Below are 18,588 nucleotides of genomic sequence, written 5' to 3' on the forward strand. Positions count from 1 at the left end.
AATAAATATGTTTATCCAGCGGCATCCAGACACCAATCCGCTAAGTACTAGTATTGAAATGAAACAGGCCGTCAGAAAATTATAGAGGCCAGATAGATGGGGATGCATACACAAAGATGATTAATTCAACGCCTTGTCTGAACCCAAAACACCTATATCCAGAAGATTTCCCAAAGGGCAAATGTCGTAATATACATCCTCCTCCATGAAGGCGGAGTCCTGAACACGCTCCGAAGATGGTAAAAAATTCTCACACCTCATATAGGAAAAGAATGATAAAAAGAAAACAGGACGCCTTGTACGGTACATGTACGTAAATAAAAATACAAGAGGTACGTGCCAGCCAGGGAACACCTCCATCCCGCCCTCCTAAACGATCCGGCAGGAAAGTCATATCGAGGACGCGACCCTCGTCGCTTCATCAGAGACATCCAGGTCCTGTCCAACGCACTGTTGAGAACCTTTGCGCGCTTGGCCGGCGGTAGTTCTGCGGACATAAACCAAAAGCTTCAAAGCCGCAACGGGTGTCATCCCTTCAATTCTGCGGGCCATGCCTATACTCTCCGGTCGGACCTTCTCCAGCGCCGCGCGCTCCTCAGCGCTCAAGCCGGTGATGAGCGAATAATCGATATCCGGCGGGAGCAGGAGGGCCTCATCTTTCTCGAAGTTGCGCGTCCTGTCTGCGTGCATTTTTACATAGGGTGCATAGCGCCCCTCGACGGCGACGCGGTGTTTAATCTCTGACGCAAATGAGGAGGCCGTATATGCCTTCCCACTCCGTGACGACGATGGTGGTTCTATGTGAGGGATGATATCGTCGATGGAGATGTCTCGCAGACGGAGCAGATCAAAGGCGGAACGGACGTTGTTGTCGTAGTGCACGCCGAAGCCCTTGCGTGACCACAGGGCTGATGGGAATTTGGTGTTCTCGAGCAGCGTTTGTAGCTCTGTGATTTGTGCTTGGACCTGACTGAAATGTTCCCAGCGCTTATCTCCGACGACTCCAACCTCGCGGCCTCGGGCCGTGAGGCGCAGATCTGCATTATCGGAGCGGGTTGAGATGCGGTACTCGCTTCGAGACGTGAACATTCGGTAGGGCTCGGACACGCCTTTGGTGATGAGGTCATCCACCATGATACCGATGAAGCCATCCGAACGGGAAAGGGTGAATGGAGGTTTTGACTTGGAGGCTAAACCAGCATTGATACCAGCCAGAATTCCTTGCCCTGCGGCTTCCTCGTAGCCCGTAGTGCCGTTGATCTGGCCAGCGAGATAGAGGCCGCTGATTAGTTTGGTTTCTAGTGTTGGTCGAAGAGAGCGTGGATCGACGTAGTCGTATTCTACCCCATAACCGGCTTGGAGCATACGGACATTTTCCAACCCGGCAACCGTTCGAAGCATAGCAAGTTGCGCATCGGCAGGGATTGTCATTGAGATGCCGTTTGGGTAAATCACCTCGTCGGGCTCGAAACCCTCCGGCTCTAGCCAGATCATATGTCGCTGTTTGTCTTTGAATCGGATAATTTTGGACTCAAGAGACGGACAGTATCGAGGGCCTTTCACGGTCTCGCGAATGTGGATGGATTTGTCAAGGTTGTCCCTGACAATCTGGTGAGCTGCCTCGTTGGTATAAGTAGACCAGCAAGGGAGCTGGTCTTCGTCGTCAACATCTACTCGATTATTTAGATATGAAAATGGAATAGGTGGGGAGTCTCCTGGTTGGACTTCGAGGTTCGAAAAGTCAATCGTTTTCTTGTCAAGTCGAGGAGGGGTGCCTGTCTTTAAACGACCAAGCTGGAACCCAGCCTCCCTTAAAGACCTGCTTAGCCCAAACGTGGCTGCTTCTCCTAGACGACCTGAGGGGAACACATCAAGCCCAATATGTATCTCCCCGCCGAGGAACGTGCCAGTTGTGATTATCACCCGTCCAGTCGGTATCACCTCACCGGATTCCAGCCGCACGCCTACTATTTTCCCTTGCGACCCAGCAGGTAAATTATCCTTCGAAACAATAATATCCCCCACTTTGCCCTCCACAATGCTCAATCCAGGTGTATTGCTCAATTCATCTAGCATATTTTGCCGATATAGCACACGGTCAATCTGAGCTCTGGGGCCCCAAACAGCCTCCCCTTTGGACCTGTTCAAGATTCGAAATTGGATCCCCGCCTTATCGGCAACCTTCCCCGCCACCCCATCTAACGCATCGATTTCCCGTATCATGGTCCCCTTGCCGATTCCTCCAATACTGGGGTTGCAAGAGCAGACGCCGATGTTCGACCGAGAGGGGGTTACGAGAGCTGTCCTGGCTCCCAACCGGGCGGCAGCAGCGCAAGCTTCCGAGCCAGCATGACCGCCCCCAATGACGACGACATCATAAGCCCTAGAGGGAGACTACATATTAGTAAAAACTCTCCCAATCCCACCGCCGGGATATCAATTGGGAAACTGACTGGGCATCAGAGTTCACGGTTGCAAATGTCCTGACAGTTCGAAACGGCCGTTGACGAGAAACACGGGCCCAGCGTAGTGCTGCAGATGGCCATGCTCTCAAATGCATAGCAATATCCCAGTAGTTATATATTCTGTATTACCAGAATTTGGTCCTCAGTAGACATCGCTGTTCTCACTACCATTCATATCAAAAATATAAAAAATGTTCTCGAAGCTTGAATGCAAAACACGTGATTTTTACTAGTGGATTTTTCTCAAGACGTATTTATCAATCACGTTTTCCATCTAGATACAACATGAGCTTTCCTTAATTCCATCCCACCATCCTTCTTCATCGCCATCTATATTGAACTATCCCATAATCCCTTTTTGCAGATACTGTGCACATTGTCTCTCCAACATTGCCCAAAATGAAGGCCTACTGGTACGATAACATCCCTGTGCGTTACTCCCTAATACCCCTCATACCCCACCAGAGCTCCCTTGTAGTGGGGCCAACATCTATCTAACATCCACCTCCACAGGGCGACCAACGTCTTCCCCATGACTCCGGCCGCACTGTCGATGCATCCTACCTCGCCACCATTGGTGTGCTCTACCGCCATTGTCCCGCTATATCCGCCGTCGACGACTTAGCCAGGGATCGCGGCTACAAGAACCGCGATGAAATCATCATATCACCCGAGAAGATGGGTGATGTGTACGAGGACAAAGTAAGGATGTTCTTCAATGAGCATCTGCATGAGGACGAGGAGATTCGGTATATAGTTGACGGGGAAGGGTTCTTCGATGTCCGTAGTAAAGATGACGAGTGGGTGCGCATCCGATTGGGGAAAGGCGATTTGATTGTGTTGCCGGCGGGCATTTATCATCGGTTTACAACGGATGAGAATAATGTGAGTCTTTCTTTCTTTTCCTTTTTCTGTGTGTGTGTGTGTGTGTGTGAATTTGGGGAGATTTGGAGAGGGGGGAGTGGGCTCGGGTTGATTTGCTTGATTTACACACATGCTGATCATACCTCGATAAAACAGTATGTGAAAGCCATGCGCCTCTTCCAAGACGAGCCAAAATGGACGCCTCTGAACCGCGCGCCAGAGTTGGATGCAAACCAGCATCGCAAAACATATGTCGAATCCCATATTTCTTCCTCTACCGCTTAGTCCATCGATGCAATCCGGAAAGGCCACACTCTCATACATTTGGTTTCCTCTGTGATTCAGAACAAGTGAACTATGACAACATGGACACCCTGATCTCTACTACGATTTTTCGAGTACATCCCAGCCTACATATTCTACAGGCATCTAACGTGGCTTGTTGTTAGTATATATCTCTCTCTCTTTCGGCATGGTGGATAGAATGGATGGGTGATATGTATGCCGTCCTAGTCGTCGAGTTTCCTAATGTGAACGTGCGATGATGTTAATGGTTGATGACAACTCTTTATTATTTGATGGAAATTGGGGGTTCCGCGCAGGGTTTACCATTTCTTATCAGACCGGATATCCCCCCTTGGTAATAACTGCATTTACATTCCTTTCTTTCTCTTTTTACCCTTTTCGCTCATTGTTAAAGAATGCAATAGTTGACACAAGCGACTTGGTTGACTTGGCTATTTTATTGCAGATATAATGGAATTTTGAGATATGAATATCATGATTTTTGTTGCCTGCGGTTCGGATGATGGGGTGGCATATATAATATGACAGAATCTTAGAAACAAAAACGCGAACCGCTAGATAGATATACAGAAACAGAAGAATATATAACTATACGTATGGAAATGCTACCAAATACCTGACTCCATCTTGGATACTATGGAAAATAGGAAACAAAAAGTAATACCCAAACACGCATACAAAAAAGAAGTTACCCCTCTTCCGCCCACTTTCACTGGAATTATTATCAGCTACGTCACCGCCACCGAGTCCGGCATCGACCCTGGCATTGCAAACCGCTCATCGCTACGCCTCCCGGGCCCTTCCCCATCGTCACCTCCTCTGTTCTGATTCTGTGGACCGGCCTCACAGAATATTCCGCCCGCACCCTGACCCTGCACAACGCCGGTCCCACCATCACCATGCGCATTAGGTCGATACCGCAATCCATCATATCCCATCCCTCGCCCTGACGAATTCCCTCTCAGGCCCCCACCTCCACCTCCCCCTCCCCTTCCTCTCATCCCATCCCCACCAGCCGTGCCAGGAATATCAACTGGTACAGACCCCACTCCCGCCCTAGCCTCCGCCTCCTCCTGACTGCCCCTCACCCCCGTCCTCCCCATCCGAGGCCAAATATTCGGTAGCCCCACAACCTGCACGCGCGGCTCGACGACTCGCTCTTCAAACCATGCCTGCATGCGCGCCTCGACCAGTTGTGCTACCTTGGGCACATCTTGCAGGCGGCTGCGAGAGCCGATGAGCGAGCGCACGGAGAGGTCGAGGCGGTAGTCTGGTAGGAAGGAGAAGGCGAGGCTTGTTTTAGGGATGCCATGCGCATGTTTGGTGTGTGCGTCGTCGGCGGTGGCAGCGGTCGGGGTGGAATTAGTAGGCTTGTGTTGGTGAAAAGTATGCCGTTGAGTGCTCTGCCCTTCGGAAGTTTGGTCGTTGATGGAGGCAGTTTCGGTGCTGGTGCTTTGGTTCGGTGGAGAAGCGGATGGGCCCATTGTTTGATCTGAGGTGCCGGGGCCGGGGACGAAGGAGATGCATAATGTACCAGAGAAGCGGACGACAGAGACGGCGAGGGCGACGGGGAGGACGGCGGAGAAAGGTTTTGGGTAGTTTAGGAGGAGGGAGGTTTCGACGGCCAGAGAAAGGTTGTCATCACTTAGGTCGACGTCCATGAGTGCCTGGAGGCGGCCGCCGTCAGAGTTTGGATCTTCGACGGCGATCACGCGGCAATTGCTGAAGATGGGGAACTCCTCGCCAAGCGATATGTCTGTTACCTTGATGGTGTCTATGAAGGAAGGTTTCTTCTCTGGATTGTTTAGCGCTTCAGAGAGAGAAGCGAGGATGGACGACGTGGGCGAGTCCTTGAGGATATATGCTGTCTGTCGATATTGGGCGATGGTCTGCGCAATGAGAACATTAAACCAGTCCAGAGATTCTGGCTGATGAGAGGAATGGTGGACGCGTGATCGGCCATGTTTGGAAGTAGGATTTGTAGGCGTGGCACTGTAATATGTCTTTCGAAGGATGGAGCGGGTGTTCGTAGAGGACGAGGGGACAGGCCGGAGTATGTTGGACGTTGAGGGCTTCTCTCTTAGTGTTCGCGGACTAAAATCTGTAGAGATTGCATTTATAGAATACGATCGTCGATGGGAACTCGTACGATTGTACAGACCGCTCCGGGACGGAGGTGGAGGAGCTTCGCCGAATATGAAGAATTTGATGAAGGCTCCGATCAGTAGGACAACAGACAGTTGGCCAACAAGGAGGCCTTGTGTAAAAGAGAGACTATATCAGAAGTTATTAGAAGGGCTGGAGAGACCTTATAGGTAGTATGGACAGGGAGGCTAGACTTACGAGGGCTGCGCCAAAGCGGGCGGTGGAGCTTGGGTCTGATCTGTGGTGATAGGCTTAGCTTGGGGGAGAATGCTTGGGAGCGCAGCGGGGACAAACTTGAAGGGCCTGCCATTCTAATGGGGCATCAGGCACTGATGGGTACACGATTCCATATCGCAACGCGTAGTTGGAAGCGAGCCAAAGCGAAGTTTCGTACTGATAGCTGCCATCAACTGAATTGAATATACGCAAAACTGCGAAGTTGAAGTGGAGAACGATATCAGATCGATCTTATCGCTTGGCAAAAAGCAGTGAGTCACATGATATTCGGCCTGTGTTCCATTCCATGGAATATTGAAGCCCATGAAGACATAGGCATACAGGTGGACTTTACAATGGTTCTAAAGATATATCTTCCTACCGGGTTTTTCGTTAAGCTTGGAGTGGTGGTGCTAGCATCCCACGAATGACGCACAGGATAATGGAACCATGCCAACGTATGCACGTATAGTCTCTATCATCAACTTTGCGGCAAGAATAGTGATGTTAGTAGTCTAGAAATGGGGAACTATTTTGTCATAAAAGAGCATAAAAGCATATTAACAATTTTTGTCGTATCTCCAAGGATTAAAAAAGGACGGCCGTACATTCCCACTGAAAGTTGTCACAAGCCATGCGAGAGTTGGTGAAAACTCCATAATTTCTCATTACCGCCTCCTAGAACCGCCAAATCCAGTACTTTCCGTCGTTGAAGCAGAGGGTGAAAATGCCGGCCTAGAATATCTTGCTCTTGAGCTTTCTGCTCGGTCCGATCCCCATCCCCACCCAGATCTTGATTCCGACCCACCCCGCCTGCCCAGAGCATATGCCGCCGCGCTCCCCGCCGCTGCACCAGTCCAAAACCCAGGCGTCCACGACGGCATCTTCCTAAATCCCGAATATTCATATGGGGGTGGCGGATCATTCCATCCTCCCCATCCTCCCCATCCTCCGCCTCCACCGCCTCCAGGGCCCCATCCACCTCCCCAGCCCCACCGTGGCCGGCCGCCTCTCCTCTGTCGAGCTCCGCTAGCTAGACAACCATAGGCCAATAGGAAAATAACAGCCAAGACTCCGTAAAACAACAAGGAGGAAATTAGCTCCCAGAGGGACTCCAACCAGCTACGCACATTCCCATACCCACCAACGAGTTCCCCGTACCTTTGCTCCCCCCTCTCTGTCAACAGCAACCGGTATTCCACGCCACAACTCCCTTTTAACACCCACGGATCCTCCTTATCCCGGTAGCCTTCACAGACCACATCCGTGCTCCCCAGCCTAAACTCCGGCGGCAAGTGCGCCGTGCACGTCCACTGCACGTCATTCACGTCGTAGTCATGTCCTTGATTCACGCAGCGCATGGTATCTGGGGTGTAGAGGGCGCATATCTTCTTCGAGGGCCCGATGCAGGTTAGTTGTTCGACGGCGGGGAGGCGGCGGTGGGTTGTTTTGCGGTTCGAGTGGAAGGTTAAGGATTGGATGGCGCTGAGGAGGACGGCATCTTTGGAGGCGGGTGCTCTTGAGGGATTGTAGGCTTGGGCTTGAGCGGGGAGGAGGGAGAGGAGGACGGAGAGGAGGGGAACGATGGTTGTGTAGATGCGTGTCATTTTTGGGTGGTGAACATGGTAAGTGTTGTTTGATAGAGAGCACTGCTAAACTGGAGCTGTTACAGAGGTTAGTTTCCGGGTTAAATAAAGGCTGCTTTCACTAGGAGGTGCGCCCGGCTCAATAAATCTTTACTGCTCGTGACAAAAACATCATTAGGCAGACAAATTTTTGAAGCTTAGTTGTCAACTTCGAAACAACAATAGTCAACGAGCTGCGTCAAGAAACTCAGAAACTCTTGGGCGCTTAGCACGCCCAATAAAAACGACGCGCTAAATTTGTAAGCGGCAAGACATCGTGTATTATCATTTCCCGCGACTTAATATGAATTTACCCGCTTTTGATAGAATGACAATTGAATGAAAACAGCACTTAAAGTTTGAGCAAAGGAAGATTACCCTGGAGAAGTCGCGACAAATACATATTTCGGAATATGCTTGTCAAAAGCGCGAATGTGGCTTAATCACAAATATACGTCCATATTCAAATAGATCCATACACTTTGTCGGGCATTGGGGTGTCAGTGTGCTTCATATGATGTAACTACTCTGTACATAAACCCAGTACACCACATGCAGCTAATAGTTCAATACATTGACCTATTAATAGATCCTTTCCCTTCTTCAACGAGAAGAAATTGCTTGATTAAATACATACATTATGGAAGAATCATTAAACGTAAACATAACCAAACCCCGCCTTGCCTGAGAAGAAACTCGTCATATATTACAAAAGTGGAAGTCCTGCAGCAGCAGTCTGAAGCATATGAATGAATTACGCAGATACAGGCATATCATCAATTGTTCCCAAAATCTCCTCCGTTCCCCCACCGAACTTGTGAACACCCGTCGTTCCCTTTTTCCTCTCCCTTCTTCCCCCATTGCCAACCCCACCCGCACCCTCACCCTCACCCTCAATGCTCGGCAACACATTTGAACCCGACAGCCCAGCTGCCGTTGCTACAGACGACGATAGCACCCCACCCGGATTGCGCAAAAGTTCCTCCTTCGCCTCCTTCTCTTTCGCATGTTCTGCTTCGATCCTTTTCTTCTCTTCATACAGTTCCTGCTCAATGACACGCGGGTCATCATATGTCGTATTCGTCATCTCTGAGTACGTGGCCAAATCGATAGCTTCACGAGGTCCGAGGAGGGTTTCTTTGATTCGTTGCGGATATCGACGCTCCTCGTTTGAGAATTTCAGCTTAATCTGTCGTCGTGAACGGCCAGGGAACATCTTGCTAATCATCATGAAATCCGTGCCGAACATGCGCAGACCGCGGTAGAAAAGGTCGGTCATGTCTTTGTCCCAAGACTCGACTTTGGTGCGTTTGCCGAAAGAGGCCGCGTTTATGCGTTTTGTCAGCCGGTTTTCTTCGACCTCTTCCAAGTCACCTTCGTTTCTGGCTGCGTTTGCATGGCGGTCTATTTGGAGGGAGGAAGCGTCGATGACGATCTCCCCATTTACAATTCTCATCTTCGGACCGCCAAGATCTCCTGCTTCGTCTCGACCGGGTTCATCTCCGCTCGTGTGTCGTTCAGTTGAGCCAGCTTTCGGGGGGTTATTTCCATTTCTGATCCGCTCCTCGCGCTCCTTTTGTTTCTTTGCAAGTTCCGTTAGATCCATGCTTTGCAGTTCCATCTCTCGCTTTGATTTTTTCCCGGTACGGAGATCTCGGCAGAGATCTGACATTTTCACGACGGTGGGAGCAATCTCTATGGATTCTGCATTCTCCGGTGTTGGCTGCCGTCTCCTTCGAGAGCGGGGTCTTGTTTCTGCTGCAGCGGCGATGGCATTCTCTGCTATCTGTTCAGCTGATTGCTTCCGATGCGCGGGCGGTTTGGCGACTCTCCTAGCAACAGTCTTTGTTGTGGGTGTCACTTCAGGTTGAGAATGTGGCCCCTGAGAGCTAGACCTCGGATGTGGGTTTTCCCCTTGCAAGGTAGATGTAAATTTTGTAATAGGCTGCACGGTCTTGGTGCGTTTTGCTGGTTGGCTGTCAACAGGCTGCTCGATGCGTTGCCGTTTGGGGCTCGATGCAACATTTTGAGGTGTTTGAGGGGTTTTGTGTTTATCATGCTGTGGTTTTGCTGGTTCAAGTGAAGTTGTTTCTAACGGGAGCGCGTTCGGTGTGGACGCTAAAACGGGGGTGACGGTGTGGGGGGATGCAGACCCTTGAGGAGAAGGAATCGATGGCCTCCGTCTTGGAGTAGGTATTGGGATGGCTGTAGATTTGGTTTTGGATTGACTGGTGGATGGCCGGGGCGGTGGCTGCGATTGCGTGCGTGTTGGTGACTTTCGTAGCGGTGGTGGTGTTGATGGTGGTAATGGTGATTGAGATGACTCTTCGGCGCGCTGCGGGGTACTTTTGGCGGGGTCAGCAGTCGGAACTGGAGCAGAGCTTTCAGGCGATATGGCGGATTGAGTAGATTGAGGAGTTTTTGAGGTCGTCTGTCTCTCTACACTGGCTCTAGCAGACAGGGTACCAGCTGAAATAGCACCAATACGACGGGCGGGGGGCTTGGGCGCAAACTTCTTCCCTGACTTATCTACCACATTGGTTAGAACTGTGCCTGCATAGATTATATGCAGATCGCACTTACTGATCACAGAGCTCGAAAAGGACACCATGACGCAATACTAGACTATTCGCTTCTGTATACCATAGTTAGAGAGCCGTGAACCCTCTGAATTGTCATCTATAACGCTCAATGGTTCGGTGGTTGTATGCGATAGAGATCCTGTGACGAGACTAACTGAAAAAGGAAGGTTAAATTTGAAACAATCACGTGAGAGGCGTACCGGAGTTGTACTAAACCATATATGGAATGGCGCAGGATCGACTCTTGTTCTTCTTCTTGTTCTGTTTCTCCTCAACCGCACTCGTTGATTCTCTTGCTCTCTCTCCCTCTCCACTCAACCCCCTCTCAAACACCTCTACGAACCTTCCCTCTCATATTACATCCATTGTCTTTCGATTCTTCTCCCAATCGCTGCTCCTGTCACGGTTGTTTCGTCGTTGTCGTGGCTGTGTAGGCGGTGATCAACAAGATTGCATGTTGCCCCTGATGCCCTGATGCCGGCCGTCGAAGCGTCAACCGTCCCTTTAGCCGAATCCGGCCTCGTCGTCAGAATGGAAGATCGGAAAAGACCTGCTGCTTACGATCCAAATGAATCTACCCCTCCCTTGAAGAAACAGGCTACCTCGTTGAATGGTGGTGCCAAGCCTCACCCAGACTCCGATATGCCCTGGAAAGATGACCTGGAAGTGAGTATCTTACCGTCTCGTCTCCCGTGTTGGGCCTGTAAAAATTTGATAGTATTCCGTCCGCTCATTTCAACATTGCCGATTGAATATTAAGATGCTGACGAATTTGTCCGGAAAATAGCGCTTTCAAAAAGATGCCATTTTGCGCCAGATGCAAGAATACAAACGCGAGAAGAGTTCGTTGGAAACGAGATTAAAGGAATTGACGAAAGCAACTGAATATCACAACGATCACCTTCGTATAATTGATGCGTGGTTTAAACAGGTAGGGTTTTTGTCCAACGAAATATTGTGTCCCGTGACTTCCGACCAGTTGAGTGTGCTAACATCATCTTTTGTTTCAAGTTAATTGATGAGGTCAAAATTCTACTCAATTCGCCAGCTGACGAAAATCAAGGTGAGTCTATTGAGGCAATCGGACATTCGCGTCATGGCCATCTTGACTTCTTTTAACGCTTATTTCCTTAGATAAACAATCTTTCCCTAGTGCATTATTTTTCGCGGACCATGAAAACTTCGAAAAACATTTACAAGCACGCTCCAATGATATTAAAGCGACTATTTCTAAACTATTTTCTCGCTCCGAAAATGTTTCTGCTGAAGTCATCGATCTTCAAGGTCGGCTCGCCAAGAAGCTTGCAGAGGAAAAAGTCACAATTGCGGAATTAGAAAAGAGCCTTATAGATAAGCAACAGCTCGAAGAGCGACTAGATGCTGCGTCATTAAGGTATATGGTTGCTGAAAAGAAAATTGACCGGGCTAGAAGTATGACTGTAGCGCGCTTGGAAAAACAATATATCCTTGGAGCGCAAAGACCTAGCGGAGACAATTCAACGTATAAGCGAGAAGATATCTCTTCTTCCAATGGAGTTGGAGATCCGTCTGACAGAATCACCGAACTGGAAGAGGGCCGCAATAGAGCCGTTGCCATATCGGATAAACAAAAGGAACAGCTAGAGAAATTGGAAGCGGAAAATTCCAAGCTGTTAACCCAAATCACAGAGTTAAATATAAAAGTGAGCATAATTCCATATGTTTTGACCCCACTATACATAATTTAACACAACACAACAGTTCTCGAAGCTATCCGATGAAGACTATGCCCATACGGACCTGTTCAAACAATTAAAGTCACAGCATGAGGACGTCATCAAACGAATAAACCATCTCGAGGCAACCAATGTGCAACTTCGTGAGGAAGCGGAGAAGCTGCAGGCGGAAAGGAATGCATATCGAATCCAAATCGAAAATGAGTCTCAAGCTGCGGTTGGAGAGAAAGAGGCCCAGCTCGCCAAAACAGAGTCAGATCTAGCTCGGATTCGAAATGCTCGTGATGAACTTCTTGCGGACCAACAGATGAGAAAGGCTGCCCAGGAACAGGAGAGAACCTCTATCTGCCAAACAAGGGAATTACTCGATGCAAAAGAATCTCGAATCAGCGCATTGGAGTCAGAAATACAACGTTTACAACTCCAGCTGGACGGAGTCAAGGATGGCAGTCCTCAAATCGAAGACCTACCTTTGGAAGAACTAAGGGCCAAGTATCAAACGCTGGAAAAGCAATACGAATTGTTAAACACCGAGCTAGCTTCTATGCAAACTGCATTTAGGAAAACATCCAAATTAGCTTCGCAAAAGATCGCAGACCTCAATATCCTTGAAGAGAGGGTTCAGCGTTTGACAGCGGAGAAATCAAAGGCGGATCAAAAGTACTTTGCGGCAATGAAGAGCAAAGAGGCCCGGGATGCTGAACTTCGATCCTTGCGAATCCAAAATATGAAAAGCTCGGATATAGTCTCTCAGCTCAAAGACGCAGAAACTATAACTCGCTCCTTGGTGTCCAACGTGGAGAAACAACTCGCCGAAACCAAAGAAACTCTCACAAACACTTTATCGCAATACCATGGAGCTCGTCAACAACTCGCGGAAGCAGATATCGTCATCCAAGGATTAAATTCACAAGTAACGGAGCTCAAAAAACAAATTGTCGCCAAAGACTCTTCCCTCTCATTGGCGACGAATGCATCCCGTAAAGCTGAGACGGAAGTCGAGGGACTTAAAGCTACATTAGCGGACACTAAGAAGAACCTGGAATCGTGGAGGAATAAAGGACTGGGCAATTCTTCAACCGAATATGAAATGTTGAGAGTGAGTTTCGTGTCTGCTCCATCCACTACAAGCGATCATTCTTCTAATTTTGTTGCAGTCACTTGCGTTATGTACTGTCTGCCGAAGAAATTTCAAAAACACAGTTATCAAAACCTGCGGACATGTCTTCTGCAAGGAGTGTGTGGAAGAGCGGCTGACATCCCGGTCGAGGAAATGTCCCAATTGCAATAAATCATTTGGAAGCAACGACCACATGCATATCACCCTTTAACAAGTTTTAATACGTGTGCTTTATTTTTTGTATTTTCTTTGGTGATCCACAGACGTCCCTGAGTAATTTATACTACCTTGTGGATGCATCGTTTTTCCACACAAGAGCTTTTATTTTCCCCATTCATGTACTATAGCCTCTTCCTCTTCTTCTCTGGTCTTCGTTTCATAACACTGGCTGTTTTTGCTTTCTTCGTCCCTCTTATGCCAGTCACGTTTTACGCCTGACGTCTGTGGTTCCAGGATAATATTTTTCTTATATCCTTTTTGTTCGTTTGTTCTCTTACGAACGTTACCAGTCCCAGTGATCTTGAATCCTCTCTCATATGTGTTATGTCATCTTTGTGCAGGGTGCAAGAATAAGGATTACAATGGAAGAAATGGAAGGCGGGAAAATTGCATACATCCTGCCTACACGCAAATCTTCCATTTTAACGTTTTGATTACAGTGCAATTGGATAGGGCCAACTTCCTTTTCTTTTTCCCCTTCACCCCAGGGCTGTCCAATATTCACCAAATCCTCGTTTCCCGTCTTGTTAAATGTTTTACAACTACGGCTTTTTGCGAATTCCATACTTGTACCTCATGGTCAGGTGAGTTGTGATATGAGATGTAACAATTTAATCAGGGCTTCATTCCTTTTCTCGTCCGCTCTACCCCTGCTTTCTTTCTTCTTTCTTCTCTCTTCTTTTCAGTTTTCCTATTTTGGTCAACTAAACGTCCTCTAGTCTCTCGTCTGCTTGTTCGTTCATTCCTTATTCTGGGTTTTATACATCTTGGAGACGGAGTCTTTACGGAACTTGCGTTGCTGCTATTCTCATTTCACCTTACCCTTCGCTAAGCGTTGTTGGCTGGATGACTGGATGGTCATCTAGTTACTGGTTACTGATGAAGCTTGCGCAATGTACCTTTACCTTTACAATTCCTTGTGTTTTCTTGTCCTTGGGCTTTTCGATTTTCTGCGAACCTGGTTGGTAATTAACTCACTTGTATCGGTTGCAAAATTAGGGTAGATTTCATTTCAATCTTATTTCATGTCAGGAGGACAACAACAATATTATATTATTAGTTATTACAAAATTTACAGGAAGATAGAACAAAGCCGCGTTCTATCCTTTCGCAAAAGACTCCAAAGAGGATCTTAACAAACATATCAACGGAAGGGTATAGGTAAAAAACTAACATAAGATATGATATATCCAGACATATACGAGAATGATTTCATTCACCTTGTCACTTCCCCCCAAGCTTCCTAGCACACAGACAAGGAAGCGCCAGATCAAATATCCATATGACAAATAATCACATCATGAATTGAATATGCGACTATAAAGTAGCTCATGCCTTCCCACCCACAAATCTATCGTCGGCACAACCTGTCCTGCTTCCTCAGGCGGCACAGTCCACTGTGTCCGAATTCGCCACTCTATCACCTCCCGCAGCCACCGGCTGGCCAACACCGCTTGCGCTTGGTAGGGGCCCATCACGGACGCGCGTACGGCGGCGCTCAACACCGCTTTCGCGTGGTTGAGCATGTAGACATAGGCGGTAGAAGTTATGTCGATATCCATGGCGACACAGACGACGGCCCAGAGCGGAGGAAGGTGGCCGTTTAGATGATTGTTGGGGTCAGAGGAGGAATTTGGAAAGGACGTTTTGAGAGTGGCGGAGAACGAAGATAGAGCAGTTATGGCGATTTCGGAAGGGGTCGGTGGATTTGTTGATGAATTTATACTGTTTGCTACGTTGGTTTTTGTGTCTGCGGTGGGGTTGCCGTTCCTGGAAGTGTATGCATCTCTAAATGCCCGCTCCCAGGCACTCAGCAGTGCCAGGCCCTGCGCTATGCTTGCGCGGCGTGTTACAGTGCATGGGGTTGATGCGTCGAGGTCATTATCTAGCGTTTTCAGTTGGTCGGGTTGTCTGTGGGCGGTGAGGACGTAGGGGAGAGTTGTGCTAGCGAGGGATGCGAGTGAGAAAGAGAGGAAGAGGTGGAAGGACTCTATTTGACTCGTACGATGTTGTGATGGTGACTGAGACTGTGATTGCGATTGTTTATTATGCGCGAGGTAAGATTCTAGGCCGCTGGAGTAGGCGAATGCGCCGAGTGGGAGGGCGGAATCAGATAGGAGTAGGAGAGCGTGCGGGATTGACAGGCAGCCAGGACCTACGAACACGCATTAGCTGCGAGAGTTTAGCTTCGTTGAGTTTTTCTTCGCATATATCGTATCAATGGGGCGCTGGTAAGCATATTAGTACCTGGAGGGGATAAGCTTTCGGTGGGAGACAGAGCTTCTTGAGCACGGTTCAGCCGCTGTTTAGCATCTTCCAGCCTGCGCTCGAGGTCATATATCTCCTCTTGGATGCTTTTCACATTGGATTCAGACCCATTATGGTGTTGCATTGTTCGCTAATTTCCCGTAATTATGTAGCAGAGGACAGTTGACGTTTTTGTCTCTTAGATCTAATCTATAATATTGCCGTCTCACACCGCTATTTAAAATACCAATCATTCCAGAGAGTGCTTGATATAGCTTGATACTAGTTTTAATGAAGCTCTTTCACAGCTAAAATGTCCTCGTTACGGTGACCATTCTTTTTGTCTCCTTTCTGTGCACGTTGCTATGTCGCGGCGGCGTCTCCTTGATGTTCTTCTACTCCTCAATGCGTCCCGCGGTGTTGCTGGCAGGCATATTTCTCATCAACAACGGCAGTTGGATCTACATATTCGCACGTCTTCCTTGACGAAGGAGGCAAACGCGCAACTTGATCATATTATCCTCGCGCTCCAGGCAGCCTCGGAACTATCGCGCAAGTTTGATAACTCGCGCCTACAGCACTCAGGTGAAACGGTTTCCAATGAGCGGGGTGATATCGGCGGGAGTCGACATGAACAAAATGACGAGAACTTTTCGGTTAAGAAAGGAGAAACGGAGTTTGACCGAGAGGCAGATATAAATCAAGGGATCGAAAGTACGTCCGGGGACGAATTGCCGCGGGAAACATTGAGCACACAGAGTCCAGCTGGGGGAGCTGGGGACGTCTTAAACGCTGTGCCAGAGGGGCCGCGGCGCCCCATTGAGTTGGCAGGATCTCATACACCTCCTATGCCTGCTGAGGATGGATTTGGTGATGCAACGACGGCTGCTTCCCGCGATGAGCATTCGGAGGCTATCATGCGACAGTTGTTCCGAAGCCGAAGGGTTGCAAGTATACTGACAAAAGACAGCAAATATGGTGTAAACCAGCGAAATAGGGAGCCAACTAAAATCGATAGATCACCAGTCATAGATTCTTCGCCGCGCCCCGAAATATTGAATAAACCGCCAATTAAAACCGCTATAGCACCTGAAATGGCAGAACCATCTGCCACTCCTGAAGTAGAAAAAGGGGATGTGAGTGCAGTGGGAGCTGACCTTGCGAATAGCACTGTGAATGTGCAGGTACATTAGCACCATAATCCCGTTTGCCGTTTTCATATGCTAACCCGGCGCAGCAGGCGGAATCACAGGATATCCTTGGTAAAACACCGGCAACGCCTGCATACAAGATGGTGGAATCGCGGGTTCCTTCAACCCGTTTAGGCAGACTATGGGAGTACGGAGGACTAGCCACCTCCATGGCCTTCGGTATTGTTGGGCAAAGCATTCGTCGCGCAACCGTTGGCCTTGACTCAAGCAGCGGCTCCTTGATATTCAGTCCTGAGAACGTCGAACGACTCGTCTCAAAACTGTCGAAGATGAGAGGTGCAGCCCTCAAATTAGGGCAATTGATGAGTTTCCAAGGTTAGAACTGTGTTTCAAATATATACATTTTAATTCAATCTAGAGGGTTTCTAATATTGCATCTAGATGCGAAAATGCTTCCGCCAGCAATTCACGAAATCCTTCAGCGGGTTCAAGATCAAGCAAATTATATGCCAGCAAAACAGAGAGACTCTGTTCTTGTGAACAACCTAGGAGAGAATTGGAGGGATTTATTTGACACCTTTGATGAGCTTCCCATAGCCGCCGCTTCTATAGGCCAGGTGCATAGAGCAGTACTAAAGGAGACGGGTAAACCAGTTGCTGTCAAAATTCAATATCCAGGCGTTGCAGACTCCATCGACTCCGATCTTAGCAATCTCTCCATTTTACTAACTGCCTCGCATTTGCTACCCAAAGGGCTATTCCTCGACAAAACAATTGCCAATGCTCGTACTGAACTAGCCTGGGAGTGCAACTACATCCGAGAAGCTGAGTGTGGTGAACGATTCCGTACCCTTCTCAAAGACGACACAGCAACTTTCATGGTCCCAGAAATCATCTACCCCGCTTCTGGCAAGCAAGTTCTCACCATGGAATACCTTGAAGGTATCCCGGTCACCCGTGTCCAGAATTTCACTCAGGCCCAACGGGACTGGATAGGCACGCAAATCTTGAGGCTCTCCCTACGAGAAATCTGCGAATTCCGCTTCATGCAGACAGACCCCAACTGGACTAACTTCCTCTACAACGCGTCCACTAACAAACTCGAGCTCCTTGACTTTGGCGCCTCCCGAGACTACCCAGGCTCCTTTATCTCCACCTACCTCCGCGTCCTCCAGGCCGCTTCCCGTAATGACCGCGAAACCTGTCGCGACCTCTCCATCAAACTGGGCTACCTGACTGGTTTCGAATCACAAGCCATGGTCAATGCGCATATTACCTCTATCCTCACGCTGTCGGAGCCCTTCATGGCCTCGTCGCCGGACGTTTATGATTTCAGCGACCAGACCATCACGGACCGAGTGCGCGAGATGATCCCGCTGATGCTTCGTGAGCGGCTTGCGCCGCCTCCAGAGGAAACGTACAGTTTGCATCGGAAGCTGAGTGGAGCATTCTTACTGTGTGCTAGATTGGGGAGCCGGGTACGCTGTAAGGAGTTGTTTGAGAATGCATTGAAGAAGGTGGAATGGGTTGATGGGGATGAGGTGTTCGTGGGCGATGGAGAGGAGCTAGTTGACGGCCTGAGGAGGAGAACTGTGGCTGGATAAGGAGCGCAGCTTTTTGGTTCACGTTGGTCTATACTGTATTGTATTGGAAAGTGGGTATTTGGTTCGCTTAACTATCTGTATAAATATCAATTTTCATATACCCAATCTTCTATTTCGTTCAGATCAATTGGTATGTTCTGAGTGATATCTGTATGCTACAAACAGAACCTAATTACTTCGGCTATCACCATACACGGCGCGAATGCATAAGAATAGGCAAAGAAAAAAGTGACGTAGCCCTATTCTCTCTCGCTCAGTATGAGTAAATATGCGGATCCCAAAACCTCTCGCCTCCAGGATTCCTTCTTGAAATTGCCTATTCTATCACT

General features: G+C 48.7%; 8 protein-coding genes across 8 annotated transcripts; 3 read left to right on the forward strand and 5 right to left on the reverse strand.

The window, feature by feature from the left end:
- Positions 1-390: 390 nt before the first annotated feature.
- Positions 391-2,560, reverse strand: HCBG_08671 (mitochondrial translation optimization protein; the record flags this gene model as incomplete). Its single annotated transcript, XM_045435720.1, has 2 exons — positions 391-2,383; positions 2,454-2,560. 2 exons carry the CDS (start codon positions 2,558-2,560, stop codon positions 391-393), a joined length of 2,100 nt encoding a protein of 699 aa, XP_045283512.1.
- Positions 2,561-2,864: 304 nt separating this feature from the next.
- HCBG_08672 (1,2-dihydroxy-3-keto-5-methylthiopentene dioxygenase) lies at positions 2,865-3,614 on the forward strand (the record flags this gene model as incomplete). Its single annotated transcript, XM_045435721.1, has 3 exons — positions 2,865-2,894; positions 2,979-3,350; positions 3,486-3,614. 3 exons carry the CDS (start codon positions 2,865-2,867, stop codon positions 3,612-3,614), a joined length of 531 nt encoding a protein of 176 aa, XP_045283513.1.
- A 749-nt stretch (positions 3,615-4,363) lies between these two features.
- Positions 4,364-6,322, reverse strand: HCBG_08673 (maintaining mitochondrial morphology protein MMM1; the record flags this gene model as incomplete). The annotated part of the gene is made up of 3 exons (XM_045435722.1): positions 4,364-5,909; positions 5,979-6,091; positions 6,206-6,322. The coding sequence occupies 3 exons, from the start codon at positions 6,320-6,322 to the stop codon at positions 4,364-4,366; spliced, it is 1,776 nt and encodes a 591-aa protein (XP_045283514.1).
- A 342-nt stretch (positions 6,323-6,664) lies between these two features.
- On the reverse strand, positions 6,665-7,603 carry HCBG_08674 (DUF1183 domain-containing protein; the record flags this gene model as incomplete). Its single annotated transcript, XM_045435723.1, has 1 exon — positions 6,665-7,603. The coding sequence occupies one exon, from the start codon at positions 7,601-7,603 to the stop codon at positions 6,665-6,667; it is 939 nt and encodes a 312-aa protein (XP_045283515.1).
- A 772-nt stretch (positions 7,604-8,375) lies between these two features.
- HCBG_08675 (transcription factor TFIIIB subunit BDP1) lies at positions 8,376-10,232 on the reverse strand (the record flags this gene model as incomplete). The annotated part of the gene is made up of 2 exons (XM_045435724.1): positions 8,376-10,150; positions 10,205-10,232. The coding sequence occupies 2 exons, from the start codon at positions 10,230-10,232 to the stop codon at positions 8,376-8,378; spliced, it is 1,803 nt and encodes a 600-aa protein (XP_045283516.1).
- Positions 10,233-10,529: 297 nt separating this feature from the next.
- On the forward strand, positions 10,530-13,763 carry HCBG_08676 (E3 ubiquitin-protein ligase bre1; the record flags this gene model as incomplete). Its single annotated transcript, XM_045435725.1, has 6 exons — positions 10,530-10,869; positions 10,991-11,134; positions 11,215-11,266; positions 11,338-11,885; positions 11,944-13,017; positions 13,076-13,763. 6 exons carry the CDS (start codon positions 10,678-10,680, stop codon positions 13,247-13,249), a joined length of 2,184 nt encoding a protein of 727 aa, XP_045283517.1.
- A 792-nt stretch (positions 13,764-14,555) lies between these two features.
- On the reverse strand, positions 14,556-15,649 carry HCBG_08677 (urease accessory protein UreF; the record flags this gene model as incomplete). The annotated part of the gene is made up of 2 exons (XM_045435726.1): positions 14,556-15,412; positions 15,505-15,649. 2 exons carry the CDS (start codon positions 15,647-15,649, stop codon positions 14,556-14,558), a joined length of 1,002 nt encoding a protein of 333 aa, XP_045283518.1.
- A 260-nt stretch (positions 15,650-15,909) lies between these two features.
- HCBG_08678 (ABC1 protein) lies at positions 15,910-18,259 on the forward strand (the record flags this gene model as incomplete). Its single annotated transcript, XM_045435727.1, has 4 exons — positions 15,910-15,921; positions 15,960-16,688; positions 16,742-17,030; positions 17,097-18,259. The coding sequence occupies 4 exons, from the start codon at positions 15,910-15,912 to the stop codon at positions 18,257-18,259; spliced, it is 2,193 nt and encodes a 730-aa protein (XP_045283519.1).
- Positions 18,260-18,588: the final 329 nt, after the last annotated feature.

The sequence above is a fragment of the Histoplasma capsulatum genome (genome assembly GCF_000150115.1).
Source record: "Histoplasma capsulatum G186AR genomic scaffold supercont2.17, whole genome shotgun sequence".
NCBI classification, from domain to species: Eukaryota; Fungi; Ascomycota; class Eurotiomycetes; order Onygenales; family Ajellomycetaceae; genus Histoplasma; species Histoplasma capsulatum.